This window comes from Jatropha curcas, chromosome 10 (genome assembly GCF_041381405.1).
Source record: "Jatropha curcas cultivar XTBG-Jc1 chromosome 10, XTBG_Jcur_1.0, whole genome shotgun sequence".
Classification (NCBI taxonomy): domain Eukaryota; kingdom Viridiplantae; phylum Streptophyta; class Magnoliopsida; order Malpighiales; family Euphorbiaceae; genus Jatropha; species Jatropha curcas.
Genome location: NC_143160.1, coordinates 12,956,821 through 12,979,620, shown reverse-complemented (window position 1 = coordinate 12,979,620; position 22,800 = coordinate 12,956,821). Strand labels below are relative to the sequence as shown.

The window sequence follows — 22,800 nt, the reverse complement described above, 5'->3', positions numbered from 1 at the left end:
AGTCTTCTCTTGGACTTCAATGAAGTAGGACATTGTTGCTTAGTCCACTGTAGAGGCTGAATATGTAGCAGCAGTTTCAGCAGCACACCAAGCCATTTGGTTAAGAAAAATTCTTTGTGATTACAGCAGCAATATGATTAAACAACTGTGGTTTATGTTGATAACAAATCAGTCATATCCATGGCTAAGAATCCTATTCAGCATGGCAAGACAAAGCACATCCATGTGAAGTTTCATGCCTTGGCCCTTGAGCGATGCAAAGAAAATGGTGAAGTAAACTTGTTCATTGTGCTTCTGAAAAACAAGCAGCTGATATTCTCACAAAAGCTTTACCCGAAGCTAATTAAATTTAAAGTTATGAGATCTTTACTTGGTGTTTCCAAGAACAATCTCATGAAGTAGTATTGAGATGATTGAGATTGTCATTGGAAACTGGTTAAAGATATTTTGTATTAATTCTAGCCTAAAATCTAGCTGATTTAATATCCAGTTTGTGGTGTTCCAGGTTGTATGGAACTATGTTTTATAAAAGCTGGAGTTAATAAAGTTAGGTATTGACTCTTTGAAAAGCTTCGTTATAAAGCTTTATTTTGTAACTATGAAATATGAATGCAGAGAAAGCTTCATCATCTTTTCTTTTTCTTCTCTGTTATCTCTACTCTTCCATTGCAGTAATTTCTGCCTTTCAACAGTCCAATGACTAGAATCACCATCCTCGGAACAATTATTTATGATTCGAAACAAACAAAACTAGTTTCATTAATTTATTATGAATTTATTCACATTTGAAATGTAATATTGTATATGTCCTTGAGAATTTTATTACTATATTATTTATTCAACATACTCCGTTCCTTTACATTTATAACATGAACGTATCAAACATATCCAACATAAAAATTTTCAGATTCAATAGCAGTTCTCAACAGACAATCAAACTTTTGATAAAAGTACATGACTCACCAATTTATCCAAATTCAAGGATGATGAACCAGTTGGACTAGTTGCTTCTATTGCTAATTTTCTCCATTCCATGGCCCTGTTCCTCAATTTTTTACATTTTTCTCCTTCCATAAGCTCCCTAACAAGCTTTTCAATTTCATCTCTCTTTACATTACTATCAATCTCCATTCCAACTCCCCATTCGCAGCAAGTGTACCGACAATTTGTTGGTTGATCTGCGAAGAAAGGCCAACAAAGCATTGGAACTCCTGCTGACAAACTTTCAATCGTCGAACCCCAACCACAATGTGTTAGAAACCCTCCAATGGAGGAGTGGTTAAGTACTTCTTCTTGTGGACACCAACTAGCAATTAGACCTCTTTCTTTAGTATATTCAACAAACTCAGGTGGCAAGATGCCCGAGTCACCAATGACCAAATCAGGCCTAATAATCCATAAAAATGGATGTTTGCTATTGGTTAATCCCATTCCAAATTCTATAAGTTGTTCTCTTGTCATAACAGTAATGCTGCCAAAACTAACGTAGAGAACTGACCTGGGTTTCATAGAATCTAGCCATTGAAGACACTCAGATTCTTCTTTCCATAAATTGTACCCAATAGACTTCAATGATTCATCTTGAATATGATTCAGATGTAACTCAAGCGGGCCAATTGCGTAAACTTGAGAATAGATAGACGAAAGGCCATTCAGAACATCTCTTTCTAATGCATCAAATGTATGAGTAACAATTGCAGATGCTTTAATAGCTATCTCTACACTTTCCATGGTGAAGTTGAAGGCAATGTCATTAGGATCAGTAGTTCGAAGGAAACCGGGAAGATCCCTCAATCGAACATCTTTCATGCCTGGAATCCAGTCTACAGTCTTCTCCAAATAACCATTTGTCAAGTCGCTCGCATCTTCAAGCAAAGAAAGTAGCTTAGTCAAGCAATCTGGAGTTTAGGATAATATATATACATTATAGAATTCAAGCTACTTAAAACACTTGGTTACCTTTAAGTGGTATGAGACCCTTGTCCTTGAGAGCAGAAAATTGTTTAAACCCCATCAAAGAACAAGCTGAGATGGTGAAAAACAAGACAATAGGGACTGCAATTTCCTGAGCAGCAGAAACGGTGAAAGTTGACATGAAACCATCAGAAACAATGCAAGTTACAGGGGGAACTTCACTGGATAAGGCAAGATCATTCAATTTAGCAATAATTTCAAGAAATGGAGCTAAGAAATTTTTTCTGATAGAGTCGAAAAGAGCAGGAACGTCTTGAGAGGCATCAGGATCTGACGGAGGAAGACCATCAGGAATTGTATAAAAATGGAAACCAGGTAAGCCTTCCATGGAATTAGCACCTCTAGTTTTGATGAAACGATTGTGATTAAATTCAGTATTGATAAAAGTGATGTGAAAGCCTCTGAAGTAAAGGAGTTTTGCTAGTTTAAGCATTGTTTTTATGTGGCTTTGAACTGGGACAGGAACGAAAATGGCATGGGGCTGGTTAGCTGCTGCCATGGAATTGGAACCCATAATTTTCTTCTGGAGTCTTTCTTGTGGTGTCATGTATTTGTAGAGGAAGCAAATAAATATTTAATCATTTGATGAACAAAAGTGGTGGCCAGAGATTATTAAATTGCTTTTAAAAGATCATGAGCCTTTCTTTTTAGAATATCGTATCTAATTATTAAAAATATTGAAATCATTATTATTAATAAAAATGAATAAGCAATATTAAAAATATTAATATTTTGTATGGTACACCAAAACTAGCTAAAAGTACCATTTAATATTTTGTGCCCTGACGGAACTGGAGGGACGAAATTAGTGCAATATTTTAATTATTAGAGCAAGACTATAATATATAGTTGTTACATTGTGATTATGTTATACGTGCTCATATTTTTCATATTAATCATTTCTTGAACCAAAGCTGAGGCAATGTGTTTAAGAGAAATTTAATTTATATTAAAGTTTTGAGAGAAGATAGCACATCTATATCTTGAATTTATTTATTTATTATTACAAGAAATAGAAGATCTTATATTTAAGGGGTGAGCACAGTTTGATTTGGTGCAGTTTGAAAAATTTTTCGAACCAAGCCATAAATTACGTACGGTTTATCTATTTTGGAATTCAAACTAAATAATTTAGTCGATGAAATTAAATTAAATCAAACCGCAAAAAGTGATTTAGTGCAGTCCGATTTGCGGTTTGATACATTAAAATAATTTAATAATTATTTTAATTATTCTTAAATAACATAACGAATTTATATATAATATATAACATAAGAAAAATTTTATAACTAGAAAAAGTGTTCAGTTATTTGATAACATATAAAATACCAATTTTTACGATTGAATTTATAAAAACAATAAGATTATATGTAAGTAATATTTATGATCCACCAAAGTATAACCTAGTAGTAATAATTTATTCATAAAATAAATAAATAAATTTCTTTCAATACTATAATATTAAGAACATAAGAAATGACACAAAAAAGAAGTTAGTCATGTTCACAAGGTGTATTTCCAAGGTGAATTTATTTTGTTAGGTAAAATAAACTGCAGGTTTGGAATATGTTATTAATGCAGTTTAATTCAATTTTAAATGGTTTAATTAAATAAAAACCAAACCGAATTGTTTTCAAGGCAATTTATTAAATTATAAACTAAATCAAACCATTTAAAATGATAAACCAATAATTTAAAATTGATAGTTTGGTGCGTTTTGGTTTGGTTTTGCGATTTAAACCGTTTGATGTTCATCCCTATCTAACAATATAAAGAAAATATGAAAATATTAAATTTCTCTCAAAAAAATATTAATATATTAAATAAATGAAGACTTGACGGAATTGAGAGCATCAATTTGCAACATTTGGTTCAACTGATTTATAAAGTTAATAATTGATTTAACCTAATAGTAAAACTAGAGGCTTCTACCTAGCATTTTAATCAGCAAATGATACAAGAGACAACAAGATGTTGATTCGTTTTTTAAAACATTTTTATCAATCCTTCATTGATTCATTTTTATATCACATTTAGACTCTATTGAACTTCAAAAATAATAAGTATTAAATTTTTATATAAATTATTATTGTAATTTATTTAATTTTTTTATTTATATAATAGAAAATAATTTAAAAGTTAGTAGATGTTCAATATCTTGTAATACTTATTAATAATTTTATAACAATGGTTGTTTCTTGTGAAATTACCTCATCAATAAATAATAGCCCCAATTAACTATATTTAATAATTATTCCTGCAATTTGTAAAGAGTTGTTACTTTCTGTAAATTTTTGGGTTATAAAATAATAGTGCTAATATAATGTAAAGCTTTCTAATATTTTGTAAAAGCCTTTTCTTTAAAAAAAAAATTGATGATTTATAAAATAATAGCTCTGGTTAGGATATTTTATAAAAAGAAAATTAATGGTTACAAAGTAACATATTTAGTTGCCAATATTTTGTAATATTTTTAAATATTTTATAAAAAATTATTGGTTACAAACTAATATGGTTGATTGTCAATACTTTATTATAATTTTATCATCTTGTAAAGGTAGCTGTTTTTTTTTTTTTAAAATAAAATTTGATGGTTTATATTTCTTAATATTTTGCAATATTTTTATATATTTTATAAGATATGATAATTTATTATGAAGGTTATCGAATTATAAAATGATAGTTCCGTATACTTTATAATACTTTCAGAATTTTCTATAAAAGAGTTTTTTATAAAAGGGTTATCACAAATTATCTATATTTTACGGAAAATGTACATATTTACAAAAGTTCAATGAAAACATATTTTTGCATTAATGAAAATATGAAATTCTCATTATACACCAATTTTTTGGCACCTATAGCGCATTTCGAAAATATTTCCTACACAGAAACACTTAGAAACTCTTCGAAAACGTCAGGGGCCATTTTCAATATGATCACCATCACATCATCTCAATTGAGACAGAGGGTAAGCGCCTCAACTCAATGAGTAGAGCTAGATGACTCTCTCGCTCCAGATAGTCATACAAAATGAAGATATCTATATAATACCCATAAACCTATTATGGTCACATGCTCAATCACAAATGGCACATAAAGCATCACAAATAATTAAACTTTAGAATCCAATCACACCGTCATATGACTTAGTCAACATAACCCACATCATCATCACTCGATGTGCCAAATGAACTGACAGAGTCTTAAACTCCCAAAACTTGCAATCTACATCTAAAACTATACAAATGAAAACCAGCATCCCATTGGAGTCTAAACACCCATCACTTGCAAATCCCATCAATGAGTGATACTGGATGCTCACAAGGCATTAGCCAGCCCCAACATCAGAAAGTATACAGTTCACCTAATATCACAACATCATGCACGCATCATCCTTAATTCTATTTAATTCATATATAGCATATACATTATAAAGCATATATGCATGGAAATCATGATATTCTTGTATGGATAAATGCACATGTATAGGCAATCAAGTTGTCTAACACTATTCACCTCTTTTTAGCTTTAAAGAAGAAACTAGCATTATTTCCTATCATCAACCAACTATCAGTGTGAAATCATAAAATCGGACTTGTGCGCTTCCGTTAACACCTTAAAGCCAACATCTTATTGATAGAATAGAGAAGTATTTTATATTACATGCAATGGGCTAAAACATTAAAAATACTCCAAATTTTGTAGTTTGTTTTAATTGTATTATAAATCTAATTTTTTTCTCTTAGTATCCTAAACTTTAATTTTTAGTTACAATAGCATCCTAATTTCAAATGGTACCCAATCTAATGAATAAATATTATTTTTGTTTAAAGACTCAATTTAGACTCATTCTCCATCACCACTACTTATAAATAAATAAATATTTATATTTATTTATATAAATATTAAAATAAAAAATAATCTATTCATCTTAAAAATACAATACTTTTATTTATTTATTTATTTATATAATATTAACAGTAATGATTCCCTAAAAATAAAATGATACCATAAATGAATAAAACGTATTTTTATAACCTGAGTATATACAAAATTCCATGCTCAGAAATGGCAAAATAAAAACTTAAACTAATATTTTATGCTTATAACTAACTAAAATTTATTATTTTACTTGGCTTTTTATGAATTTAAATTCCTAACTAATATTAGTTAAGATGTTAAATAATCAATTTTTAGTTAATCTGACCAAGAGAGAGAGAGAGTATAGATCCAATAAAAATAATATTTTATTCATTAAATTGAATACAATTTAAAATCAAAGTGCTATTATAATTAAAATTGAAGTTCAGAATATTAAGAGAAAAAAAAATAGATTTAGAATACTATTAAAAGTAACGCAAAATTTGGGACATTTTTTTAATGATTTAGCCCAAGTAATGCACGGATACACGACTATTTACCAATATAACTAGAAGCAGTTGATGGGTTGTTAATAATGGTTAATGGGCCGAGTTATAAAGAAGTGTATTGGGATGGTTAATGGGCTGGAGTTCCGTAAAGTAAATTGTTGATGGGCTGGGTTTAGAAAAAAAGAGGTTTATTAGTTTGTTAATATATGGGCTAATGGGTTGAATTTGTAAAATGAAATTGCAAACAAGATAAAATAAAATAAAATATTATTCCTTACCAATATTATATTTATTTGTTGACTTTCTACAATTGGGGCTACTAACTAATAATCATAAAATTATATTTTGATTCATGAGTCAAAATTTATTTACGAAAAGTGTTAAGCACCCTAAATAATTATTTTCAAATATTGGCTTTAATTATTTTTGTTTCTTTTGATAGAAACAAAAATATTGTTTACTTATTGTTTGATAGAAATGGGAGCTTAATGTTATTTCCTTTTAATTTTTTTTTCTTATTTCACAATTACATTATTTGAAGCATTTTTCAAAATTTTCTAACACATTATTTAATTAACATTTATATATAAAATAAAATGAAATTTTAATTATATTGTATTTATTTGTAAAGTTAATTAATTTTACTTCTTATATGAGTTATGAACATTCTAATAAGTTATTTAAAACTGAAGTTTCAAATATTTTTTTAAAATTCATATTAATTTTATCGAAAGAAAGATGTAATCTTAGAACCAAAGTTTTAACTTTCTTGAAAAAAATAATACAGATATCACCAGAAATCATTATTGGAAGAGACGGTTCATCGAAATTGCTCTTAAACAGCCGGAAACCAAAATCGGACTAAAACCAATGGTTCGATCAGGTTCAAGTTCAATAAATTTTGAACCGCCAGTTTTATGAACATGAAATGGCCATACCTAGTCTTTGATATTTGTCTCTGTTTTGAGATTTATTTGTCGATTAATTTCAATTTTAGGATTTTTAATCTCTATTACAAATTATTCTAAGGTTTTATCCCTCTTATATTTGATCGCATAGATTCAATAGAATGAAACATTACCTTGATTTGTGTAATATTTCCATTTAGCCGATGATTGTTACTTAATATGCAGGAGTATTTCCACTTTGATTACCTGATGTTTGGATTGAACTTTTGGATTTATTTACCTTTGATTATTGTTCATTGTTTTCAATCTCTTGTTCATTTTTTTGATATCCGTAAATGTTATTTTTGCAGTATTCATTCTCTGTTCTCTTTCATACTCAAACTCAAAATCATTTCATACTCAAACTCAAAATCATCTCATGTCAGTCATCTTCCGTTGTTTATTTTCTTTTTGGCAACCTAAAAATATCATACTAAAATCTGAACAAAATAATAACCTTAAGTTTTTTAGGATTTAGTGTCATGGTGTTTAGCGTTGTTGAGTCTGGATATTGCAAAAACAAAATAAGACTATGAAATGTTGGTTTTGTGGATTTAATTTTGACGATTTAGATCAATTTTGGAATGGAGTTTAATATATTAATTGAAGAATACAACGTTTGTGTTTTGCTAATGGTGTTTGCTCTTTCAACCTTAATTCACCAAGCAATAGGGGTAGGAACCTGCTTGTATCAAAGATGCTTAGTGGCAGGAGGGTTTATGTTTCCTCAAATATTGCTTCTTTTTTTTTTTTTTTTTTTCTAGTATATAGAGAAAGAACATTGAAAACCCGAAGAAAAAGGATTACTCATATGTTGGACTATTATCTATGCGCAACTCGACCATTGGCATGCTCAACTTGATGAGGGGTGTTAAAAATTATTAGATAGCGGGAGATTTATATTTGTATTTAGTTGTATATAAATACTTCTATTCTAAATAAGCAATTTGAGAAAGTTATTTTTTACCCCAAAATAACAAAACTTGTTGGTATATGTTATTTTTATAGTATTTTTAATATAGTTTTTATTGGATTTTTAGTATTTTTAATTACTTTAATTAGTTTTTATTTAGTTTTATTTATGTTTTTGTTTAAAACTTCCTTGAATCACATTTCACTTGATCTTGGAGAATTTTATTACATTTTTATAGAAAATCAGCCAAAATACAGAAAAGAACGCCTAAACAGAGGCTAGCATGCCCAAGCCGTGCCAGACAGCACGCCCGTGCTGAATGCCTGACTTCATATTGGGCCAAAAACGACAACTCTAGCTCATGCTGCTTACATGGACCCGCATGAGATGCTTTTCTAATGTGTCAATCAAGTTAAATCATATTTAGATACTGGAAGAGTTCTAATTGGGAAAAAATACAACGACTAAATAGTTTCCTATGTCCAAAAGATTTCTTACTCAATAGAAATTCACTTTCTTAAACGAACACGAAGATATTCCAGAAAGTCTATATAAAGAGAGAGACTAGCCATGATCAAGGGTCGAATCCGTTCATTGTATATTTCATCTCTGGTTCTATAATCTGTTGTCCTATTATTTTTCTCTCTTTAAGACTTCAAGTGATCAAGAATTGTGTTTAGATTCAAGGAAGTCTTCTAGGTTATTTGACTAGTTTTTATCTCTAAACTCTTAATCTGGTTTTTACTTTTCATTATTCACATTGATTATGGAATTATTATCAAGTTTAATTGAATTCTATTTAATTACTATGTCGAACTAAACTCTCATACTAGGGATTTGATGTAACTTAATTTCTTTTCCAATTTATAATATTAGATTTGCTTTTCTTTGTTCAAAGTATAATTTATTATTGAACTTAACGCTTTCAGATAAAGTTTCTCTCCTCGATTGATTTATTTCATTAATCACTATCGGGAAAAAGGTTTTTGATATGAAGAAAGTAATAAATTATATGAGAATAATAACTTGATGCGAAAGCTATATGGTTTGACTCATGGGGGTTTTCATAAGTTAACGACTTAGGTTATGAATTCATAAACAAACCATAAAACTTAATGATTTAATTCATGTTTGATTGCACTATTGGAAGATAAGTAATTAAATTGGGTTAAAATAGCTAACAATACATTGGGAGAGCTTGTTAGTGATTTTAGGGTTATTTCCCCTACTTGAACAATTAAAATTGATTATCAAACTAATAGAATAAATTGGATAGAATTTAGTGAAGTCAAAATCCTTAGTAGTTTTTAATCATTGATTTATTTTCATCAAATTGTCTTGCTTTATTTCTTTTTATTATCTTTTATTTGTTGAATTTAATTTCTTAAAATAATTTCTCTAAATTGTCGTTCAAATAATAATAGGTTAATAAAATTTTGGTACTTGGTATACAATTCTCGAGGGAACGATATTCAACTCATTAATTATCACTTACTGTGATTTCGTATACTTGCAAAAATCACTGTGACTCGTTATAATAGTTAAATTTGATTAAAATTATTAGTTTAGGAATTAACTAATTAGTTCTAATATGATAATAATCAAAGTGTAGATATTAAATAATTTCTTTTTAAGCCATGAACTCAAAAAGAAAATGCTTAAGCAGTAATGATCATGTGATGGTGGGTCTCTAATATTTGGACATGATTGATAACAATGAGTCAGGACATATTTAATGGTGTACTTATATGGTGGGTATATATATATATATATATATATATATATATATATATATATATATATATATATATATGTATGTAACATTAATGATGATGATATATGGAAAATGATGGATGTGTGTTAATCATGGAATTGATATAATATCAAGTTAATTAATTTCTTTCTTCCCAAAAGTATAGAAATGAACAAATTGTCAAGAACATGTTTAAAGGATTAACAAAAGATGGATGTGACGATCAATTTTCTTGTGGCTACATACATAAATTTATCACAGTACTATTTACAAAAAATCTTGTCGTATAATCAACTTTCAGTTTGACCTTTTAAATATTTTAATTTATAAAATTATATCTATTAAACATTTTAATTGATATATTAAATATTTCAATTTATAAAATTAGATCGATTAAAAATTTATTAAATAGTTGAAAATTATGAAAATTATTGTTTTAAAAGTTATATTAACCACATATCAAATCAACAGTTTTGCATATAAAAGCCAAAAATCTTACAAATTTATTATTTCTAACGTGACGAGGTGTGAGATTATTTTAAAAATAGAAGTAGAAAATGTCACAATGTAGATTTTAAAGTTCAAAGTAACTCAAGATTATTTTTATTAAATTTTAGAGGTTAAATTATGCATTCCCCCATTTTTTTATTTGACCAATTTATAAACATTCCATTGTGACTTAACCTCTTTTCTTTTAACTTTTTACTTTCCCTTCTTGCATTTTTAAAGCAGAATGGATGCATGGTTTTCATTTTAAACCTTTTTTTTTTCTCTCTCTTTTCTTTTATGTAAACACAGTTCAGAGGAAATTTGAATCTTTAATGCCAAATTACTCTAATTGATTTAGAACTTAATTGCCTTCCAAGATCTTGAAAATGATGGATCATATGATTAAGGTCCCCAAGAATACAGAAATAGCCAACAGCTCGCTTTCTATATTGGGTCTAACCCACTTCAACATGCAATGTGACATGTCGATATCATCCAGAGTTCCTATATTATTGAGAATTTTTTTTAAATAAAACTATATTATAATAATAAAATAGAAGGGAAATTCCAATTTGTCCTTCGAATTTTGGCACTTGAATCCTCTTAATTTGAGTAAATTAAACTGTTAATTCTTATTTTATTATTGATTAAATCCCTAATTATACATGTGATGGCATGTTATAGCATGTTATGACCTACGTGAAAGTGATAAAAGACATTAAACTTTTTTTCATTAATATTTTTATAACCATAATTTTCCTTTATTTTAAAGTTAATATATGTAAATTGGGCCCACAAAATAGGAATTTCTTCTGAAACAAAAAATAAATAATTTTGAGAAATCTAATGTAAAATAAATCTTGTTAAATTAAATAATAATATTATAATTAATAAAATTTTATTCTAGCAAAAATAAATTAGTTTTAAGCAAATAGTTTCAACACTCATAAACCTAGTATCTTTGAGTTCCAATAACAACTATCCTGATGGTTGCGTAGACCTGCAGTTCATTTCCGAACCGAACTGAAAAAACCAAAAATAGAAAATAGATTTTCTTTGAAATCAAACCATGCCGAAATAAATTTAAAAATCGAATCAAATTGGTCGGTTCATTTGATTTTATTCAGAAAATAAATATTTTGAAATAATCGATCCAAAGACCGCTCACTGAAATTGTGGAAGATTTCAAATCGAAACTGAACTAAAAACTTTGATGACATCAACTAATTATTTTTTATTATTATATAATAAACTATAATGATATATACATACTCCAATTAGTACATATAGGGATTAAAGTTTTGATTGAGTCAATAATCTTTGCATAATATGTATTATGATAATATTAGATAAAAATAGCACATCAAGACATGGTCTAGACATAATCTAGTGAGTAAATATACGTACGACGTGACAATAGTTTCAAGTTCGAATTCTCCTCGTGATGTTGAAAGGTTCATTTTCCTTCTCTAATACTCAATATATATATTGGAGACAAAAATAAACAGCACAGCAGCACCAAGGTCCACCTGTTGGGCACCAAATATTCCTCTTTTAGGAAACCCACTAAGCCCTTCACTTTCAATAGAACCAAGACTCACTATTAACAGCTCAGTCACAGCATACAAGACATGAAGACATCAATTTTGTATATATGAAAAGCATATAACCTAATGTGAGTTGGCCTTTCTAAATTATCTAGTTTAAACTATTTGTAATTATTAACTCAATAAAATTAGGGTTTGTAAAAAATCGAGTTAACTTTCTTGCATAACACGAAATCTATGTATGGTCATGGATTTCTAATTTCTAATTTCTAATTTCTAATTTCTAATTTTGCCAATAATTGATTGTTTTTTCTTATTTACAAAGTCTGTTGTACGTGGATTTTCTGTACTTTAACTAAAACAGGGAAATAGAATACATCAAAACCTAATTGACTCGATATATAAATTGACACATGTACTTTTCATGAAAAATCTTGTGGCCACTTTGACCTATTGAACATTTGAACTTATAAAATTGCACTTATTGAACACTTTAATTGACCTATTGAACGCCTTAATTTATAAAATTAGATTGATTAAACACTTATTAGATCATTAAAAGATGAAAAATTATTGTTCCAAAAATTATACTAACCACATATTTAATTAATAATTATAAATATAAAAGTCAAAAACTTTAAAAATTTATTGTTTCTAACGTAACACTGTGTGATATTATTGCAAAAAGAAAAATTCGGAGTGGCACAAAGTCAATTTTAAAGTTGAGATTGTCATAAGATTTTTTTTTCGTTAAATTTCGGGGTCAAATTATATATTTAGCGAAACCTAATTTATTTGAGAAAAGCTTTCCAATTTATTGGCATTGATATTGAGACAAAGCATGAGACAAAGTCTATTAGGTTTTGCTTCTCAACCATTTTGGGGACATTTTATCCCCACATACATATAATTGGAAAATTATGCATGTGTGTGGAAATTGAGGTTGTCCCCAAATCAGTATAGATTAGGTAACAATTGGTAGTTAGATTGAATTGCACTTTTGGTTCTCGTGACCAGTTTTTTCAAAAAATGGAAAAATTGTTTAAGAACATAAGACAAGTTCAATTTCTCATTGTTTGTACCTACAATATTTCAAAATTTTGAGGTGTTTTCTCTCTCTAAGGAATGAATATGTCAAAGAAATTACCCATAACTACTCTTTTTCTGTCTTAGTATTTGTAGCTCTCATCTATTAAAGCAAAATAAATGTGTCACGCATTTAATCCTTCTGCTTTAAGGGGAGAGGGTTACTAAAATATATATCATTTCCTACTGTATGAATTGAATACTCAATCAGTATTTTTTTTTTTTTTTGGTACAAACTCAATCAGTATTTTATTAGTTTAGTGATTTTGCTCTAGTTCATAAAATAAAAAAACTTTTCTTATACTTTATTTTCTTTTAAAATGTGTAATAATGTTTTTTATTCACTAAGAGGCCTAATGGGCCAAAATCATATTACATGCTACACAACAGGGGATAATTCTCCCTGGATTCACCTAATTGGTGAAAAAATTGAAGATGAAGACAATTCGAAAATCGAAAACATATTGGTTAGGCTCCGTTTGTTTCCGTAAAATAACTTGTTGAAAAATATTTTAATGGAAAATATTTTCCTCGAAATATATTTTTTAAATGACTTATTTTCTGTTGTTTGGTTGTAATATTGAAAATTAGTTAAAAATATTAAAGTCTTTATCTTATAAGATCATAAAAAATGTTAATAATAATAGAAATTTTATAATTTAAAAATTTTATTGTTAAATATGAAACGAATGCAAAAAAAAAAATATATAAATTATGAAAGTTGCTAGTGGCTGTGATGGTGGCCGGTTGTCACGACTCGTTTCCATAGCCGGACCGGTACTAGAGCCCAGGTAAGCTTAAGGCTTCCGGGGTCGTAGTAAGCCTAACTCATAAACTCCATACTCGCCACACATAAATCTTAGGAACAGTATGCTCAGATAAATTAGAATATATGTATATACATCTAATAAGTGCACAATACTGACCCAATCTCAGATGTCTCGAATAAAACATACTTCGGGCCTAGCGATAATACGTCTCGTTCATAATATGGTTTATTGATAGTACATACGCTTAGACAAAATTAATTAAAACATCTATGGACTCATAAATTATCTAACCTATTTTAATACACGACTGGAGATACATAATTCCTATAACTGCGGAGTATACTAACAGATAAATACAAATAAATCCTCGTACATACAATTAATTAATGAATTAATTTCTGAAATTAGAAAATTCTCTCCTAACTCTATGGTGAAGGGAACAGACCTTTAACCAGGATATAGAAGAATCTACTTCCTGAAAGTTTAAACAAGAGAGATGTGAGTTTATTAATGAACAATAATTATTGCACAACACATGTATTCACACGAATACGTAAATATATCAATCTAGTCATCTGACTAGATATATGATCATGCAGGCGATCGCGCAAATTGCACAACAGCAGCAATCACAATTATTAACACCTTCACATAATTACATCACGTGGAAATTGGTCTGTGACGTCATTGAAACCCTTGATGAGTGATTCTCCCACATGGCCCATCCTCTTATGACGTGTGCACCAAGGAGTCGATCCCCTATACATGGCCGACCGGTCTAATCTTCACTTGACCGGCCCTCTCATTGTTTTTCATTCTCTCTTTTCTTTTTACCAATAGGAGGTCACCCTGTGGTTTTCCATATTATCTATATCATATCATCAGGTGCACACGGAGGAGCCGATCTCTCCATACCTGGCCGACGGTATCGCAGACCGCCCTCACAAACCCATGGTAACCCATTTCATCTCAACTCCACACAAACAAGGCATAGCAATGTCACAACACAAATAATCAAATATCGCCTTTAAATGCAAGCACATTAATCAATTAAACATTTTCATACAAGAGTACAAATGGGCATTCACGTAATAATTCAAACAAATATAAGAGTACTAAGTAATAATTTAATATAGCAGGTGGTACGTAAAAGAAATAAATAAAAAAATAAATATGTATAAATTACTAAATAAATCCTATAACCTATTTTCAAGTAACTCTGATCTAGTTTCTGTTGAAATTTCGACAGAACCTACCCTAAAAAATTTGATTAAACACCACAATTCAATAATAAATTCTTAAAGCCCATCCATCGGGCAATTCACAACCACTAATCCCGTCCGCCGTAACCATTAGTTATTAATCTAAACACTCACTCAATTCACACAGCCCATCCGTCGGGCAATCAAACAAACTAATTTCCCTTCCTCCATATCAAGTAATAGTATAAATATCTAATCAAAATACAAAACTTTAGTTATTAACAATCCAAGCTTAAGCATCATCATTGGTCATTTACTACTTTATACAAAATTTCCTTAACCCTGCTGTCTAAGGCTAAGCCAATTCATAAAGTAACATATGAATGAATATAAACATTTACCTAACCTCCACATCCTACTAGTTTAAAGTATCCATATATTTCCAAATAACAACTAATTTGCAATTTAGTTAATAGATAGCCAACTACTTGCTACTAGGTTCATATTTCAGGTTATAAAATAACTAATTCAAGGTTTTATATATATGTGCAAAACCAAAACTTCTATTAATTTTAAATCATACTAGTAATAATCCTAATTATTTTATAATGCTATCTAGATCCAAATATACACTTAAATGCATCTAATAAAGTTCCAAATTCTAACCACTGAAATGTGACATCCTATTGAGTCGAGTCTTTTCATAGAGTCGAGTTGAGTCGGACCAAACCAAACCCGGTTGGGGTAGAATGGGATTATAAGTGGACTTACTTGCACTCAAATAATACAGTTGAGGGATTAAAATGTAACATGTAGAAACTGTAGGTCTTATTTGGTAGTTGTCCCATACATTTAAAGAGATGGTTGGGAAGTGGAAGTATACGAGACTTCCATTTCCATTTTCTTTCTTCCTTTTCTTCATCTTCATCGTCAACGTCTTCTTCATCTTCATCTTCCTCTGCATCTCTTTCATCTTTCTCTTCATCTCCTTCCTTTCTCCATCACTTTTCATGTAATTGACACACTAACTTCAACCTAGAACTCTATCCAAGTAAGTATCTTTTCTTAAAGTTCATACTTTTGTGATCTTTTAGATGATTTATCAGAGTGATTATGTTTAGGAGAGGGAAGCTCAAAGTAGGAGAACAAGGAAGCTAAGAAGAAGTTTAAAGCTCTTTTGGTTGAAGGTTTGATATCTCTTTTTATTTATCTTTTTCTTGCATGAGAATTTGTGTGGTGTGTTGCTAATGAGGCAAGATTGCTTCATGTTGAGTGGGAGGACTGGTAATGGTGAGAAAACAGGGGAGGAAGTGAATAAATGAAGTAAATAGTGAGTTTATGTTGAAACAGGTTTTGCTGGAAATTTTACTAGTAACTTCATCTTGATTTTGACCCATTTAATGATGGAATTAGAAAGTGTCATAGAAGAGTTATTTGTTCCTCTATGTATTAGCTTTACATGGGTTTTTGAATCATCCAAATCGGAGTTGTATATTGAGAGATATGACCAAAAGAGTACAGATAGTGCAGGCTGGAAGCGCGCGCGCGAATTGCATGAAGAGTTCGCGTTGCACACCTCGCGCTCGCGATTTTCAAATGCGCGCTCGCGACTTCCACCTGAAACTCTCTGTCTCTCATTTGACACATCTCGCGCTCGCGACTTTAAAGTACGCGCTCGCGACTTGTGTTTTCATGCACTTTGGACTTCTTTTTCAATGCAATTGTATTCCTTTGCTTCACTTATATGCCTCCAATCATTTTAACACCAAAATACAACATTAAATCATGCATCAAAACAACATGCAAGCATACAAATGATGTGATATCAAATGAACATTATGGATTATGAAGTTATGAACTATGAATATGATGTTGTGTTATATTATTGACATACCAACATTATGCTCCATTGAGGTTAGGTAGAAACCATGTAGATAAGACTATGTCGCGACATAGGATAGCAGATCTGCGCCCCATACAGTTTGGTACTCCGGCTACAGGCCGTTGAGTGGATATGATTATACAGGCCATAGCAGCCAAGCATACAGTATTCATCTAGTTTCATACAGTTTTTCTTATCACTTCGGTTTCACTATAACCTTATGGAGCCATACAGATATCTTGACATAACATTTCATGAATTATACAGTATTATAAACAGTACACAAGATAATCAAGGTATCATGAAAGTATCATGATGTGTGTGCTTATATGTGCCATATGTGTTTACATGGTTCTTTCTATACATGTATGTGTTTAATTGTTTCTTTATCTGTTGAGATATCCACTGAGCTTTATTTGCTCAGCGAGTTACCTGTTTAACTCGCAGGTTTTGAGATTGGACCGTAGAGAGTCCGCGTACAACTGCTGCAGTTCATCTGTAGAAGACTCAGTCTTCAGGGTAGCTAATCATCTTAATGTGTATCTTTTGTCTACCCTTTTTATGGCATGTACAGGGCACACAGTTGGGCCCATTTCATTTTGTAAACTAGTATCATGTCTTGTAAACATTAAGTACATTATTTTTGTAAACAACATCAGAATGAGATTATATTCAGTATACATTATGATTTCAGCATGTCAGGCCATACAGTCAACCAGTTTGTAGCATCTCGACTCGGTTTATTCGGGTTAACGGGTGGACCGGGAAGGGGTGTTACAAATTTTGGTATCAGAGCCCTAGGTTTAGTTTCCCCGGGCTTGCATGCATAAGTCAGTATAGTGTACATGCCATGACTACCCTGATGAACTAAGCAGTTGTTGTTCTTTTAGGAGGATGTCACAAGAAGGTGAGAGCGAGTCACACGCCTCCAGAGCAGTGGAGGGTGAGGCTCCAAGAGCACCAGGTCAAGAGGTGTTGTTAAAGCAACTTGCAGATACTTTTAGATAGATTGCAGGGGTGATGCCTCAAGCACCAATAGTAGTAGAAAGAGAAAGAAAGCCCCCACTAGAGAAGCTTCGGAAATATGGGGCGAAAGAATTTAGTGCTAACAAGGATGATAGTCCAGAAAGAGCTGAGTATTGGTTAGATGGGACATCGAGAGTTCTGGAACAATTACAATGTACACCAGAGGACAAGTTGGTTTGTGCCACATCATTGCTCATAGATGAGGCATATACATGGTGGACTACTGTTCAACAGCGAGTATCAGCAGAGCAACGTACATGGCAATTCTTCTTGGATGAATTCAAGAAAAAGTTCATCACAGAGGCTTATCTAGATGCGAGAAGGAAAGAATTCTTATACCTGCGACAGAATAGAATGTCAGTTGCCGAATATGAAAGGGAATTCACCAGGCTCAGCAGATATGGTAAGGGGATAGTGGCTACAGAAGCCGAGAGGTGCAAAAAGTTTCAGGAAGGCTTGAACGATGAGATTCAGATGGGAGTGGTAGCTTCCAGATTCAAAGAGTTTTCAGCTTTGGTAGAGGCAGCTCAGGAGATAGAGCGAATACAGGCCAGTCAGCGTACTAGACGCCAGCGGTCTCAGCAGAGGAGAGATCAGACTCAGAGTGCACCCAGTACATATCAGTTAGAAAGCAAGAGATTCAGAGGTGCTAGTAGTTCAGCTAGTTCTAGACCTTCCTTTAGCCAAGGCGCAGCTAGGGGTGCTTATGCCCCAGTGGCATCAGTTGTGGCTAGTTCTGCCGGTGGTAGTCGAGGTTCAGGCAGAGGCATGGGTAGAGGCACTGGTAGAGGTGCAGAGTCAGTCGGGTATACTGTTCCACCTTGTGAGCATTGTGGCAGACGACATGGTGGAGATTGTTGGTTGGTGACTGGTAAATGTTGGATATGCGGAGCATCAGACCATCAGAAGAAAGACTGTCCTAAAAGGGCAAAAGTTCCTATACAGTTCATAGCAGGCAGAGGGAGAGGTGAGAGCTCCGGAGGGCAGAGACAGCAGTCAGAGACTGTGGACAGACCTGATACCAGAGTTCCAGCCAGGGTCTATGCTATGCGAGCCAAGGAAGATGAGGAAGCTCCAGATGTCATAGTTGGTGCGTTTTCTTTATTTGACCATACAGTTTATGCTTTAATTGATCCTGGATCATCACATTCATACATTAGCATACCTAAACATTGGGTTAAAGGGTTAGCAGTTGCACATGTGAGTCAGGGTATTTTGGTTACTAATCCATTAGGAGATGCAGTAAAAACCCATACATTAGTCAAAGAATGTCCAATTGTTATTCATGGAAAGGAGTTTCCAGGAGATCTTATGGAGTTACCATTCAGAGAATTTGATGTTATTCTGGGTATGGATTGGCTATCCAGACATCAGGCTATAGTTGATTGTGCAAAGAAAAGGGTGACATTATATACAGCAGCAGGGGAAGAGATTACAGTCGTCGGGAAACGACGAGATTTTCTGGGTAATGTGATATCAGCTATGGCAGCAAAGAGATTAATTCAGAAGGGTTGTGAAGCATACTTGGTATGTGCATTACAAATAGAGAAAGAAAAGTTAAAAGTGCAAGACATACCAACAGTATGTGATTATCCAGACGTATTTCCAGAAGAGTTACCAGGGTTACCACCAAGGAGGGAAGTGGAGTTTACCATAGATGTCTATCCTGGAGCAGCACCAGTATCAATTGCACCTTACAGAATGGCACCAGTAGAGCTAAAAGAGTTAAAGATTCAGCTACAGGAGTTATTAGACAAAGGCTTTATTCGACCCAGTGTATCACCTTGGGGAGCACCAGTGTTATTCGTAAAGAAGAAAGATGGATCACTCAGATTGTGTATTGATTACAGACAGCTGAACAAGCTGACAATCAAGAATAAGTATCCATTGCCTCGAATTGACGATTTGTTTGATCAGCTAAAGGGTGCAGGTATGTTTTCTAAGATCGATCTCAGGTCAGGATACCATCAGTTGCGGATAAAGGAAGAAGATATCTCCAAGACAGCATTCAGGACCCGATATGGTCATTATGAATTTTTGGTAATGCCATTTGGCCTTACAAATGCACCGGCGGTTTTCATGGATCTCATGAACCGTGTGTTTCATTCATATTTGGATCAGTTCGTGGTGGTGTTTATAGATGACATTTTGGTCTATTCCAGAGACAGGGTTGAACATGATAAACATTTGCGGATTGTACTTCAGACACTGAGGGATAAACAGCTGTATGCCAAGCTCAGTAAGTGTGAGTTTTGGCTGGAAGAAGTTTCTTTCTTAGGACATGTGGTGTCATCAGAGGGTATCAGAGTGGACCCTAAGAAGATTGAAGCTATCGTTGAATGGAGACCACCCAGGAATGTCACAGAAGTTCGAAGTTTTCTGGGTTTAGCCGGCTATTACAGAAAGTTTGTAAAGGGATTCTCCATCATTGCAGCACCTTTAACAAGATTATTGAAGAAAGAGGTTGTGTTCCAATGGGATGATAAGTGTCAGCAAAGTTTTGAAACTTTGCAGAAAAAAGTTGACTGAAGCACCAGTGTTGACCCAGCCAGTGTCAGGTAAAGAATTTGAGATTTACAGTGATGCCTCTCATACTGGGTTAGGATGTGTACTCATGCAAGACAGAAAAGTGGTAGCTTATGTCTCCAGACAATTGAAGCCACATGAATTGAATTATCCAACCCATGATTTAGAACTGGCAGCCATTATTCTAGCGTTCAAAGTATGGAGGCATTATCTGTACGGTGAAAAGTGTTACATTTACACAGACCATCAGAGTTTAAAGTATTTACCGACACAGAAGGACTTGAATTCCAGGCAGCGGAAGTGGATGCAGATTTTGGCTAATTATGATTATGTCATTAATTACCATCCGGGGAAAGCTAATGTGGGAGCTGATGCCCTTAGTCGAAAATCATTGTATGCGTTGAGATTAATGAGAATCAGCATGGAGTTGCAACAGCAGGGAGCTATTCTAGCACAGATGCAAGTACAGCCATCTTGGGTTCAGGAAGTTACAGAAGCACAGAAGAATGATGCACAAACAGCACTATGGGTGAAACAAGTACAAGAAGACCATGGTGGGAAATTCAGATTGGATAACAGTGGAGTATTGTTCTTTGAGGACAGAGTTGTTGTACCACAGATAGGGGAAATCAGACAGAAGATTCTGCATGAAGCTCACAACAGCCCATATACAATGCATCCAGGCAGTACTAAGATGTATCAAGATCTAAAGAAAGGCTATTAGTGGCCAGGCATGAAGAAAGACATTGGAAACTTCGTAACAAGATGTTTGACATGTCAACAAGTAAAAGCAGAACATCAATTGCCAGCTGGGTTGCTTCATCCTATAACAGCGCCAACATGGAAATGGGATCAGATCACGATGGATTTTGTTACCGGATTACCTCAGACGCAGTGGAAGCATGATGCAGTATGGGTAATTGTTGACAGATTAACCAAGTCTGCGCACTTTCTACCAGTCAGGATGGACTATTCTCTGGACAAGTTAGCAGACATTTATGTTAGAGAAATAGTTCGACTGCATGGAGTTCCATCATCCATTATATCTGATCGTGATCCAAGGTTTACATCGAAGTTCTGGGGTAAACTGCAGGAAGCATTAGGGACAAAACTACATTTCAGCACTACATTTCATCCTCAGACAGATGGCCAATCAGAGAGAGTCATTCAAATCCTAGAAGACATGATGAGATCATGTGTTATAGAATTTGAAGGCAGTTGGGACAAATATGTACCTCTCATGGAGTTTGCTTACAATAACAGCTACCAATCGAGCATCCAGATGGCACCATATGAAGCGTTGTATGGTAGACGATGCAGGACACCTGTATGTTGGACAGAACTTAGTGAGAAGAAGATTTTGGGTCCAGATTTAGTTAGAGAAACAGAAGAGAAAGTGGAAATCATCAGAAAACGGCTGAAGGAAGCAAGTGATCGACAGAAGTCCTATGCTGATTTAAAGAGAAAGGATATTGAGTACTCGGTCGGTGATAAAGTATTTCTAAAAGTATCACCATGGAAAAAGATCCTAAGGTTTGGAAGAAAGGGTAAGCTTAGTCCTAGGTTCATTGGTCCATACGAGATTCTTGAACGTGTAGGGCCATTAGCCTATCGCTTAGCATTACCTTCAACCTTAGATCGCATTCATAATGTCTTCCATGTATCAATGTTAAGGAGATACAGAGCAAACCCATCACATGTGTTAGCAGCAGAAGAGATTGAACTTCAGCCAGATCTCACTTATGAAGAAGAACCAGTTCAGATCCTAGCCAGAGAAATTAAAGAATTGCGAAATAAGAAAATAGCATTGGTAAAAGTGCTTTGGAGGAATCATAAGACAGAAGAAGCAACGTGGGAATCTGAAGAAATCATGCGACAACAGTATCCGCAATTATTCACAACAGGTAAACTTCGGGATGAAGTTTTTCTTTAGGAGGGGAGAACTGTGACATCCTATTGAGTCGAGTCTTTTCATAGAGTCGAGTTAAGTCGGACCAAACCAAACCCGGTTGGGGTAGAATGGGATTATAAGTGGACTTACTTGCACTCAAACAATACAGTTGAGGGATTAAAATGTAACATGTAGAAACTGTAGGTCTTATTTGGTAGTTGTCCCATACATTTAAAGAGATGGTTGGGAAGTGGAAGTATACGAGACTTCCATTTCCATTTTCTTTCTTCCTTTTCTTCATCTTCATCGTCAACGTCTTCTTCATCTTCATCTTCCTCTGCATCTCATTCATCTTTCTCTTCATCTCCTTCCTTTCTCCATCACTTTTCATGTAATTGACACACTAACTTCAACCTAGAAC

At 32.6% G+C, this 22,800-nt stretch overlaps 1 protein-coding gene across 1 annotated transcript; it reads right to left on the bottom strand.

Moving 5' to 3' along the window:
- Positions 1-885: 885 nt before the first annotated feature.
- Positions 886-2,495, bottom strand: LOC149493117 (7-deoxyloganetin glucosyltransferase-like). Its single transcript, XM_089726580.1, has 2 exons — positions 1,960-2,495; positions 886-1,865 (listed from the first exon to the last, which is right to left on the bottom strand). Exons 1-2 carry the CDS (start codon positions 2,486-2,488, stop codon positions 934-936), a joined length of 1,461 nt encoding a protein of 486 aa, XP_089582706.1. The 5' UTR covers positions 2,489-2,495; the 3' UTR covers positions 886-933.
- Between the last annotated feature and the right edge of the window lie 20,305 nt (positions 2,496-22,800).